General features: G+C 31.8%; 1 protein-coding gene across 4 annotated transcripts; it reads left to right on the top strand.

Moving 5' to 3' along the window:
* The first annotated feature begins 1,352 nt into the window (after nucleotides 1–1,352).
* LOC7479021 (RING-H2 finger protein ATL7) lies at nucleotides 1,353–5,674 on the top strand. Of its 4 annotated transcripts, none has more exons than XM_024583211.2 (4): nucleotides 1,353–2,144; nucleotides 2,235–2,320; nucleotides 4,445–4,866; nucleotides 5,252–5,674. In XM_024583211.2, exons 1-4 carry the CDS (start codon nucleotides 1,902–1,904, stop codon nucleotides 5,266–5,268), a joined length of 768 nt encoding a protein of 255 aa, XP_024438979.1. In that variant the 5' UTR covers nucleotides 1,353–1,901; the 3' UTR covers nucleotides 5,269–5,674. The 4 variants fall into 4 exon arrangements, with proteins under 4 accessions (XP_024438979.1, XP_024438977.1, XP_052302178.1 ...); XM_024583209.2 differs by having other exon boundaries at nucleotides 1,354–2,144; nucleotides 5,249–5,674; XM_052446218.1 differs by having other exon boundaries at nucleotides 1,356–2,144; nucleotides 2,238–2,320.
* Nucleotides 5,675–13,494: the final 7,820 nt, after the last annotated feature.

Here is a 13,494-nt window from a genome sequence, read left to right as displayed (position 1 = left end):
AAATTGTTAGTATCATTCCTGTGTTCAATATTGTTTTTCTATTTTGTTTGTGGAATTTGTTGGAAAATTACATGTAGCAATGAGTAATAATTAGTTAAAAAATCAAGGTATTTATTAAAAATATATGGTAAAAATATTATTTTTTTAATTTTTATATCTTTTAATATAATTTATCATGTTATAATTACATATTTTGAATCCAAGTTTTGATGTTGAGGAATCAAAGTGCAATGTTTTTGATGTGCTTCTTGAGTAGAATAACGACGTGCACAATAAATTTTTTTTTTTTGGCATGTAGTGTTTTATTATTGTTATTTCTTTTTAAACTATTTTAAAATAATATTTTTTAATTTAAATTTTAAGATGTATTTTATTTAAACTCTTGTGCAGCAGGAATCCTGCTCATTCAAATAAAATAAAAGAAAAATATTAAAAATACAAGAAAAATATTAAAAAAAAAATGACATCAATAATTTAATATAAATAAATATTTAATGCCAAGAAAATTTAATAACACAAAATTAAACTAACAATTTAAGATTTAGACCTATGAATGAATACATTTATTATATGTTATTGATCGTCGGCTGCTTTTTCTACATTTTGAATAATCATATTCTGTAACTTTTTCTTAATCATTTATCGACGTAACAACTGGGTTAGAACTAACAGCAGGGGAAGGTTGGTGGGGTTGAAGGCTTAGATTTCCAAAGTGACGGCTCATCATCATATATCATGTGGTAGTCAATTCTCTACTGCTAGTGAAATCAAAGGATATTTGGTGTTGATTTTTTGATGATAAGAACATATTGATTTTACAGAAACCAGAAACGTCGAGAAATCAAAAACATATACTACAAAAGAATTGAAGAAGGGTACTTAGATATGCCGCTTCTGAGGCTTGAGAGTGCTGCAAAATTTACATGCACAATGCACAATCAGAAGTTAAATCCGACTTTAAGTTTGTTTTTTTAACTGTTATCAAAATCTTAGAATTATTAGAAATTTACATGATCATTAACTTAAAATAACAAAATAGATTATATTTATTGAAAAATACAAAATCATATCTATACAATCTGCGTTGTGTATCTTAATCAATTGGATCGGTTTTTTATAGATTTTAAAAGTTTATCTAGATGTTAACTTTAGAATTTTAAAGAATTAATTGAATTATATCTATAATTATTATAAAAACAAATATTTTTTTATGGCTTGATTTTTTTAATTAATTTTTTATATTAATTTAATTGATTTTTCAGTTTTTTTTTTTTTCCCTGAACTTAGATTCTTAGATTCAAGTATAAACATCAAGTTACTATGACAACGTTTTGTCGAGGAGATTCGAGTCTTCCACGTGACGCAAACTCCCTAGATCAGAAGAAAAATAAAATATTTTTTTTTTCACAGTTCAAAGCACTCTCGTCTTTTTTATCACTTATCCAGAAAACAAAAACAGATAAATAAATTTGCTTTTCCAGTTTTCACAGGTATCCAAAAACAAACCAGCTTGTGCTTCTGCTCATGATGTTTCACCTACCTTACCTTACCCTGCCCTTCACTCCTTCATCTCGTGATCCCTCCTGTATTATTTAGAGCACACTTGCATTTCCTCTCCTTGCTGCTTTTATCTATTTTAATTCCCACATTTTCTTATTCTCTCGCATTTTCGAAAGAATTTAACTCTTTCTTAATTGTTTATTCTTGTGCCCTTCAAGATTTAAAAACAACATTCCCTTTCTTCCTTGATTTGCTTATTTTTGCTCCCTTCTCAATCCGTCAAATATATTTCTAAGCTTTATTCGCCATCTGGGTTCTCTTCAAAGCTTGCATTTTTTTTTGTTCTGTGATTTATGTGAATCTTGGGTTGTTTATAATTGAACTTAGTGTACTAATTTGCGATGTCTCGTTCCAAATCTGAGCCGCCTAGTTGCTGTTCAACAACAGCCTCTTCTACTTCACGATCACCAGTAGCTTCAACTGAGCTGAAGTTATACCAAGCTTTCATCTTTTCTGTTCCAATTTTCTTCACTTTCATCCTCCTCTTCTTGTTTTATTTGTTCTATCTTCGTCGTAGAAGGGTTGATTGGGCATCTATTAGAATGCAAGCTTCTTTGCAAGACCACACTGTTGACATCTCTAGAGTAAGATGAGGTTTTGGCCCTCTGTATGCCTTTTCATAATTCGCGTGTATGCAATGTCAATTTGGTTATGTACTTTTGGTTGTGAATTCGCAGGTTGAGATGGGTTTGAAGAAAGAATTGAGAGAAATGCTTCCCATTATTGTATACAAGGAAAGCTTCTCTGTCAGAGATACACAGTGAGTACTCTTTTCTTGATTTGTTTTACTCTTTGAATGTTTTCTTGTTTCCTTTTTAAATTTGGTAGACTTATGATTCATCATACTTTTTATTTTGCTTTTGCTTTATAAATATATTTGAATCATAATCTTATCAATATATGTATATGTATAGGAGCTTAAAAAAACAGCTCATGATACTAGCTTGCTTTTATATGCTAAGAGGAGTGGAGGTGGGAGTATTTTAGGCGGAATATTATGGTGCCTTAGCACGATCATTTTCAGCATGCTTTTTTTTTTTCTTCCTGTGTGAGGGTTTCTGTGCTGTGACTTGCAAGTGTCTAATGCTCATTCGGTGTTGTCATCACAGATTGACAATGTGATGGAGTAGTTGTTGGCCATGTTTCTGTTAGCTTCTATTCAGTCCACTTATAAACTTTTGAATTGAGTATTATTTATCACGTAGAGATTTCGATGCAAAGAACATCGTTAATGATTGTGCTATGTTGTTACTCCTTTGGATTAAATAAATTAAAAAACAACGATGAGCAAGCAAGTAGAGTGAAAATTTTTAATGTTCTGTTCTGTATATGATGGTTGAGGGATCATTCTTGTACAAGATCAAATCCCATGTCATCACTATATTTTCTAATCAAGGGACAATTTCTAATTTGAATTCCACAAGTAGTTGAATTTTGATTTATATGACTTTGGCTGGCATTATTGTCATATTTTAACATGATAATTCTTTTCCTCATTATTATAAGAAAATCAAAGCATTGGTATTGCTCACGTGACAAATAATTCGAGTGCATCAATAATGGTCTTTTTATTTGGATCCTGCAAGGCCGTTTCACAAGGAAACCATCATGTACGCAGAAGCTAAGTAGAATGGTTTCATATTTTACCTGCTTCCATCTCAAGATAGCTTGAGCCACTATAATGATGATCAATTGACTATGCTCACAAAGCACGGAGTTCTGAGATGCAGTCAAAGGGTCATCTTTGAAAAGTAAGGAAAAAATGTAAATATGATCACAGTTATATTGTGGAAAGTGTAGATCATATTTCAAGCATTTTTTATTAAAAAAAAAGTACTTTACCTAGTTTTCCATATTTAAAAGCTGGCCTGACTACTGGTGTGCATCATTTTCCATGAAAAAAGAAAATGTACTTCAATGTTTTAAAATGGTTAGATTTGGGGTTTTATGCATCCACAGGCAGAGGCTGGGGCTAGGCGGTACATGGTCCAGCCATAAGTGAAAGTTTTCCCTCATGCCATCGTTCTTATAGTTTTGCATAGAGGAAGTTAGGGCCCAAATGAGTTCTTGGGTCTATTTCATTTATAATTATCCAAGTCTGCTCTGCAAGCACATCTGAACAAGTTATTGTGAAGTAATACAATAGAATCCACAACCTTATAGTTTAATATATATATATATATATATATGAAGTCTTAAATTTGTGACATGTAGTATGCTACATGAGCTGAGCTTTCTGTGATAGCTCATGACATGAGCTGACCTTGAATTAATGACATTCAGAGGGATTTCATGAATTAATTCTCTTCCAGCTTTTATTTTATCTATGTTTCCTACGGGAGGGATTTATTTCTGAAATGCTTTGGAAACATATGATGCAATTATATGTTCTATACTTTTATATTCAGTGAGTGCCTTAATTGCTGGAATTTTAACTTGAAGGTTGTTAGGAAGAATTTGTCATATACAACAATGTTGCTATATATTTACTCAATGTTGTTCCTTGATTTTGATGAGAGAGCTGAATCATATACAAAGAAACATTATAAATGTTGTGGGTTCTTGGATAAGGGCACAGGCCATGAAATTCTTTATTTTCTAACAGCATATGCAGTGAGTTAGAGCTATTTATTTTTTTGAACAAATGAACTAGAATAGAATTTTGAAGACATAATGAAACATAAAACCACACTCATGAGCTCAATAAGATGGCAAACATCTTTACTCATTGGCTGAACGATAGAGAAAATTTTAATCACTACTTTGCTATATTACATCTTTCAGAGGCATGAGGCTGTAATTCAGAAATTGCACCTATAAAAGTATCTGAGCATTTAATTCTGAGCGTTGATTATCTGATGAGGTGCTCACTTTATGAACACAGATGCCCGGTATGCTTGGGCGACTACCAAGCAGAGGATAAGCTTCAACAAATACCTGCATGTGGCCACACATTTCACATGGACTGCATTGACCATTGGCTTGCCAACCACATTACCTGCCCCCTCTGCCGTCTTTCCCTCCTTCCATCAGTCAAAGCTCCTAGTGAACCACCTAGAAATCAAGTAGAAACTGTTCAGGAATCTTCTGCGGCAGAGAATGGTGAGGAAGCATCTGTTCAACCAAGGCCAGAAAGTTGTGAAGAATCTCAAGCGACACCACTGTCTCAGTCAATGGATGAAGAATCTGGGACTCTTCAAAACAGTGCTGGAGAAGAGCAAAGATCTGAATGTGCTGATCAAGGGAGAGAGTTCAGGTTTGCAAGGAACGAAGCCGAAGAGCATGAGAATAGTAGAGATTCTTCTGGTACTTTTCAAGTTCTTGGAATGAACACACACACGCACACACATATATACCTCAAATTTTAACTTCCAAGATCTGAGGTTCCTAACAAGAGCAGTTTCTGCTCTGGTCATTTTCTAAATTCAACTTGTCATGTGACCACCAAGCATTTCAATATCATGACAATTCTGGAAATTTACACCTGTATTCTTGTCTTCACACACATAATTATAGTTATAATTTCAGGATCCGCAATGCACTCATGTTACAAGCCTGAATATAGAATCGGTCAACTGTAATTAGTGTTTCATTTATCATGGATTATTCTATCAGCCTGTTGTTGATGTTCCATAGAATATGACATATTTTGATAAGCCATTGAAATTCTCTTTTTACTGTCTCTTAGCAGCTCAATGTCATGCATAAAGTGAGAGAACGAAGCTGATGGTGCCCTTCACCGAATCCATTGGCCATCCCCCTTCATGTTGCTCTCCAAGCAAGAAGAGGAGTTGCACAAAATAGATGTTGCCAGCCGGCAAGGTCCATTGTTTCTCATTACGACGTTAAAATCCGAAAAGGGCTTAAATATATGATCCGGCTACTAAGATGAGTTTTGTTTTGGCCTGCATCATCCGAGGAGGGACTCATTTTGTCCACAGGATTGGCATCATCAATGCATAGATGGATAATGTGATACGAAGGCGGGGGATTGTATAGCTGACATCTGTACTTCTGTTTGGTAGTGTTTTAGCCTGTAATTTATCAAGAATTGATGCATTGTATTCTTAACATGGTGGTGGTGTTCAAGGATGTGGGAGAAGATGCTTTTAAAGTGTTATTTATTTGGAAATATATTAAAATAATAATTTTAAAATATTTTTAAAATTATTTTTATATTAACATAACAAAATAATTTAAAAATATAAAAAATAATATTTTAAATAAAAAATTTAAATGTTGGAAAAACATGGCTTTAACTGGGTTGCAAAAGGAAAGAGTGTGAATACATCCATTTACTATGAGCAATCAAGTCATGAAGAAAATTTCACAATTCTCGGAAGTATGTGCCCTTGCTCTGCATATTTTGAAAGTAACTGGGATGATATGCAGAACTATTTCCTTATCCAATGACATGAAATTCTGTAAGTTTATAATCATCCTGACATGTAAGCACGTTCTAGGAGCACATGCATGTTGAGAAGAGGTGTATTTCATTACCAATGATTGCCTAAGAAAATGAAAAGTTGCAAATTTATTTTAAAAAAAGGGCTCAACTGGATATTCAAATATGCATTTAGGTGCTGTTTAATAATGTGGTTGTGTGTGATCCACAAGAATTTATGTTTGGACATGAAATTGAACAAAAGCAGGACAAACTAGCTTTGCAAGCAGCACCTTACATCACCTTATTTTTCAAGATCCATCGACAGATACATATCAAAAAAGAAAAAAACCATCAGAATATCAAACTTCTCAAAACCTCAACAATTTATCATCTAAAAAATCCAAGTAAAAATACTTTGCAATTTTTTTTTATCGGTTAGATTCCTCATCTCTCACAAAAAATTCCAGATCTCTATCTTCTCCGACCATCTTCTCTCCTCTGCTATCAAAAATATTTTTCTTCCTTTTTTATACCTTATGTGCTTCTCCAATGTAATCTTGTAGATCTATTTAAAAAAGGTAATTTGTTTCATTGTTTTTTTGTTGTTGACACCGTGAACAATTTTTTCTTTCTTTTGTACTTGTCTTCTTCAAAATTAATATCTGGCATCTCCTTGTTTTGTCGTTGCAGGAAAAAAAAAATAAAGTCTATTTTTTTTTTATTTCTCACAATCTCGTATGTATTGTTGATAAATCTATTTGCAGATTTGTGTTGATTTTAGAGGCATAATAATAAGGGGATCTTGAAAACTTGTCTGGGAACAAGAAGAGGTGTTGTAAAGTAGGTAATATATTTCTTTCTTTATAAATATTTAACTAAATACCTATTTTAATTACACAAGAATTAAAGTTTGGGTGTCGTGTATTGTTCTTATTTACAATATTGTGAACATTGGGTGTTGTGAAGTAGGTTAATTAATCATCTTCATTACTCGGTTTGTTGCCGACATGAAAAAAAAACTTTGGGTGCTGTGAAGTTGGTTAATTAACCATCTGCATTACCGGGTCTACAATACTGCAAACTTTGTTGATTGTTCTTATTTATAAGATGTTTTGTTGGATCTTTTTTAACTTTCACCATGTACTCTATTGTGAAGGATTTGAATTAAGTCTTTTGTTGACACAAGAAAAACTGAGAGGGATTATGCAATGAGAGAGAGAGAGGTGATATTTCAAGATCAGTAAATGGGACAATTAAAGAGGTTGAAAGAGGAGTTTATGTTGGATATCAGACTTGTTGTGTGATTAGAAAAGCAAAAAAATAACTATTTAAGTGAAAATTTTACTTACACAAATTAAATACTTTATAAGGTTTTGTGTATGTGAATTGACAGAAATTAATATACAAGAAGAAATTAATTTTCTAAGTTTGTATTCTGACTAAATTAATATACATAAATTAATACTCCATAAAGTTCTTTTCTTTGGCTAATCATTATATACTAACTAAATTGTTTATACATGTTTTTCTAAGTTTTCACCCTCATATTATCTATAAAACTATGGCTTCTTCTAGCCAGTGACTTTTGATAGGTTGTTAATTAATTTTAGCTAATGCCATAATATTTTTTTTTTACATGTTTGATTTAACTACCACATATATTTGATGATATAAGTTCATTTTTGGGACTAGAAGTCTTTTTCTTTTCATTTCAATTTTGTCTAGTTCGTTAATTGTTTGAGTACCTTTATGTTAACTATACTTCCATCAAAGATTAGTCAAATTCTAAGCATGTTATAATTCATTATGTTAGCTTTCAAATATGTTATCCAACTAGGAATGGATGGTCTTGAAACTATGGATAAAACTGCTTGGACTAAAGAAATGTTGCGTGCCTTTTATGACCTTTACATCAAGGCTATCGATATAGGAATGAGACCAAATACTCATTTCGATAAAGCTGGTTGGAAATATTTGTTGCCATCCTTCAAAGAACAAATTGATTATGCATTCATTAAGGCACAATTGAAGAGCAAATGGGATGGCTACAAAAAAGATTGAAGGATATGGACGAAGCTCATTTATAAAACTGGCGTGGGTTGGAGTAATGAATTAGGAACAATTTTTGCTAGTGATGAGTAGTGGAAAGAAAAAATTCTGGTTATTTGTCATTAATCCATAATCTTTAATTTGTTTAAATCTTAGTTTAGTAATTAATAAATTATTTAAAGTTGCATTAAATAATTTTATTTGTTTTGTGTAGGAAATAAAAGGATCAAAAAAGTTTAGGCAAGATAGTATCAAATCGTCTTTACATTTGAAGTTTGACAGAATGTTCTCAAACATTGTTTCTACTGGAGAGTATGCGTGAGCACCATCATCTGGAGTTTTGTGTGATGATAATGTTGGTGCTGATAACAATCATAATGTTAATGTTGATTAGCCTGATTTGAAAGAAGGATGCGGTGATTCGAAAAAGGATGGAATTCTAAATTTTGCCAACGATGTTTGTAACATGGTTAGAGGGGTTTCTAGTAATAGCAACACACGTAGTAGTGGCAAGAGAAAAGAAAGAAAACATTTTGTGGTTCAAACTAGCAAAAGAAGGAATTCTGGAATTGGGTTACAACTTTTGTCATGTTGGGATCAATTAGTTGACAACATGTCAAACAATAGTGATTCAACATCTATTAGCAAAGATAGGAAAATGTGCATTATTCCTGAGGTTATAAGCAAGCTTCACTCAATTGAAAGAGTAAATATTGGAGATGATTTTCATGGATTTGCTACTGAGTGTTTGGGTTTGAGAAGGAATAAAGAAATGTGGTCAACAATGGAAAATCTTAAAAACAAGATGAAATGGTTGCGGAGAATATATACGCGGAGTAAAACACCTTAGACTGAGAGGTATATATTGATCCCAAATACATGATTTTATTTATTCTTTAAGTAATATTGTTGAGTATGTTATTTAACATGTTTTTAAATTTCTTGTCATTTAAATAAATTTACAGATTAATGTTGTGGTAGTTTTCTCTAGATGATATGGCTAAGGAATGCTTCCTTTATGTTGGTTCAGGACTATAAATTAATATGACAATTGAATCTGTAACATCCTCATTTACGAGACCAACACATCAATCATAAAAAAGAAAAAAACATGGTGAATTGTTTTTTTGCTAAACTCATACAAAGTTTACCAAAATGTCTCTTGAAATTTCGGTAGAGTTTCTCCTATACCAGGAGGTCCCAAATTATCAATAAATCACCTATACACAACCATTACTCATTGCTCATACACATTCTAATTATTCAGGGTCTCAAACATCATATTATTCAAGAGTACAAACACTAGATTTCAAATATCAGTCTTTTAAAGTCGGACATAAATTAATTATTAGATAAACGAAACAAACATATATTAAGATAATAAGTACATAATAACACAATTTACGTTCAAACATTTAATTTAAAGGATGCTACCACAATTCAAATAATATAGTTTCTTGAAAGACAAAATACATTTACGTTCATTTAGTTTTAATAACACGAAAACCAGGGCATCTAAAATATTACTCTTGCGTGAATACGATGGACCTGCAATAATATAATATTTGGAAATAATTATATTAAAAGCAATAATATCATAGAGAAGAGAAAACAAATGAATATATATATATATATATATTTTTTAACCAACATCCGTATTTTTAAGGTTGAAAGAATAATTCCTTCAAGATGCTAATCCCCATTTCATTAACACCTTTAATCATTCTCCATCGAGAATACCATCATAACACTTCTTCCCAAAACTTGGAAGGTAATGCCACCACTAATGGATCTCATTAGTGCCATTAGTCGCTCTTATTGGGGTTGACTAATCAAGTTCGTTGTAAATACCAACATCAACGCAACTAATTGATGTCATTGACTATCTCTAACCCAAAATAGTCAATCAATTATCCATAACACATTGAGATATTTTCGAGAATGCGAATGTCAAAGATTCTTGACATCATTAGTTTTCACATCAGGAATAACTAATCAAGTTTCATGTGATTGCCGATATCGATGTTACCCATCAATATCATTAACTATTTTTACCCCAAATAGTTAATCAAGTTTAGTATCTCTCATTCTCAGGAATGATCATGCCGATGTTAGTAAACCTTATTAACATTATTAGCCTCCTGTACTCAGGACCGACTAATCAAATTTGAGAAGCATTAATATTGAACAGAGTACCAAAATTAATATAGCTCATATTCTTAATCAAATCAATTACTCAAATCAATTTGTTATTTTTCACTTATTTCACCTTATCTTATCTCTTTACAACTTCACCCATAGATATAAAATTCAAGAATTGAATAGATTACCAAAATTGATGTCATTGACTATCTCCAACCCAAAATAGTCAATCAATTATCCATAACACCTTGGGATATTTTCGAGAATGCGAATGTCAAAGATTCTTGACATCATTAGTTTTCACATCAGGAATAACTAATCAAGTTTCATGTGATTGCCGATATCGATGTTACCCATCAATATCATTAACTATTTTTACCCCAAATAGTTAATCAAGTTTAGTATCTCTCATTCTCAGGAATGATCATGCCGATGTTAGTAAACCTTATTAACATTATTAGCCTCCTGTACTCAGGACCGACTAATCAAATTTGAGAAGCATTAATATTGAACAGAGTACCAAAATTAATATAGCTCATATTCTTAATCAAATCAATTACTCAAATCTATTTGTTATTTTTCACTTATTTCACCTTATCTTATCTCTTTACAACTTCACCCATAGATATAAAATTCAAGAATTGAATAGATTACCAAAATTGATGTCATTGACTATCTCCAACCCAAAATAGTCAATCAATTATCCATAACACCTTGGGATATTTTCGAGAATGCGAATGTCAAAGATTCTTGACATCATTAGTTTTCACATCAGGAATAACTAATCAAGTTTCATGTGATTGCCGATATCGATGTTACCCATCAATATCATTAACTATTTTTACCCCAAATAGTTAATCAAGTTTAGTATCTCTCATTCTCAGGAATGATCATGCCGATGTTAGTAAACCTTATTAACATTATTAGCCTCCTGTACTCAGGACCGACTAATCAAATTTGAGAAGCATTAATATTGAACAGAGTACCAAAATTAATATAGCTCATATTCTTAATCAAATCAATTACTCAAATCTATTTGTTATTTTTCACTTATTTCACCTTATCTTATCTCTTTACAACTTCACCCATAGATATAAAATTCAAGAATTGAATAGATTACCAAAATTGATGTCATTGACTATCTCCAACCCAAAATAGTCAATCAATTATCCATAACACCTTGGGATATTTTCGAGAATGCGAATGTCAAAGATTCTTGACATCATTAGTTTTCACATCAGGAATAACTAATCAAGTTTCATGTGATTGCCGATATCGATGTTACCCATCAATATCATTAACTATTTTTACCCCAAATAGTTAATCAAGTTTAGTATCTCTCATTCTCAGGAATGATCATGCCGATGTTAGTAAACCTTATTAACATTATTAGCCTCCTGTACTCAGGACCGACTAATCAAATTTGAGAAGCATTAATATTGAACAGAGTACCAAAATTAATATAGCTCATATTCTTAATCAAATCAATTACTCAAATCTATTTGTTATTTTTCACTTATTTCACCTTATCTTATCTCTTTACAACTTCACCCATAGATATAAAATTCAAGAATTGAATAGATTACCAAAATTGATGTCATTGACTATCTCCAACCCAAAATAGTCAATCAATTATCCATAACACCTTGGGATATTTTCGAGAATGCGAATGTCAAAGATTCTTGACATCATTAGTTTTCACATCAGGAATAACTAATCAAGTTTCATGTGATTGCCGATATCGATGTTACCCATCAATATCATTAACTATTTTTACCCCAAATAGTTAATCAAGTTTAGTATCTCTCATTCTCAGGAATGATCATGCCGATGTTAGTAAACCTTATTAACATTATTAGCCTCCTGTACTCAGGACCGACTAATCAAATTTGAGAAGCATTAATATTGAACAGAGTACCAAAATTAATATAGCTCATATTCTTAATCAAATCAATTACTCAAATCTATTTGTTATTTTTCACTTATTTCACCTTATCTTATCTCTTTACAACTTCACCCATAGATATAAAATTCAAGAATTGAATAGATTACCAAAATTGATGTCATTGACTATCTCCAACCCAAAATAGTCAATCAATTATCCATAACACCTTGGGATATTTTCGAGAATGCGAATGTCAAAGATTCTTGACATCATTAGTTTTCACATCAGGAATAACTAATCAAGTTTCATGTGATTGCCGATATCGATGTTACCCATCAATATCATTAACTATTTTTACCCCAAATAGTTAATCAAGTTTAGTATCTCTCATTCTCAGGAATGATCATGCCGATGTTAGTAAACCTTATTAACATTATTAGCCTCCTGTACTCAGGACCGACTAATCAAATTTGAGAAGCATTAATATTGAACAGAGTACCAAAATTAATATAGCTCATATTCTTAATCAAATCAATTACTCAAATCTATTTGTTATTTTTCACTTATTTCACCTTATCTTATCTCTTTACAACTTCACCCATAGATATAAAATTCAAGAATTGAATAGATTATCAAAATTAATGTTATTTAAAAATGTATAGGTATAAAAGACCTACTTACTGCAAAAGCTTGACTCGTGCTCCCTTGTTCTGTTGTGCCCCTTTTGCAGTTCTTCTTGAATCCACAAGCATACTAGATTATTTCTTACTCAAGTCACATTTTACAAAATAAAAATAATAATAACGACAACATTTATTCCCCTTTTTACAATTGTTTTTCTTACATTTGCGTTTCCATTATCAAATCATAACTAACATCACAATTTCAATTTCAAATATGGTTTATTTCCTTTCAAACATCGAGACATGACACTATGTATTTTTTAAACGGAAGAAAACTGGATTCTATCTCTAACATGACTAAATTTCACCGTTTTTCCAATTTGCCGAATCTGCCGTCAGAGGTGGCAGCTCGACCTCTCCCTATATATTTATCTATATCTGGTATTCTAGAGCTCCAAATTAAGCAAGGTCAGACTTGTTTGAAAGCTACCATCCCTGGCTATAACTCCTATAAGAAACCTTCCCCAAATCTAGGGGTGAGCAAAAAAACCGATAAACCGATTAAACCGAAAAAACCAGGAAAAAAATAACTGAAAAAACCGAACCGAAAAAAAACCGAATTAACCGATTAAAAAATCACAAAAAAGTTCCGGTTCGGTTCGGTTTATAAAGTATAAAACCGATTAAACCGAACCGAATCGAACCGGTTCAACCAAGCCAACACTAAAAAAAAAAGTATAAATAGGAAATGTTTTAACCCTAAACCTAAAGTAGCATTCCTAAACAAATTAGCCACCGCTCTCTACATCTCTCTCTTCCCTTTGTCTTTGGTCTCTGCATCTCTCAAT

The sequence above is a fragment of the Populus trichocarpa genome, chromosome 13 (genome assembly GCF_000002775.5).
Source record: "Populus trichocarpa isolate Nisqually-1 chromosome 13, P.trichocarpa_v4.1, whole genome shotgun sequence".
NCBI lineage: Eukaryota > Viridiplantae > Streptophyta > Magnoliopsida > Malpighiales > Salicaceae > Populus > Populus trichocarpa.
The sequence above is the reverse complement of the archived record's forward strand: the minus strand, read 5'-3'. Positions and strand labels throughout refer to the sequence as shown.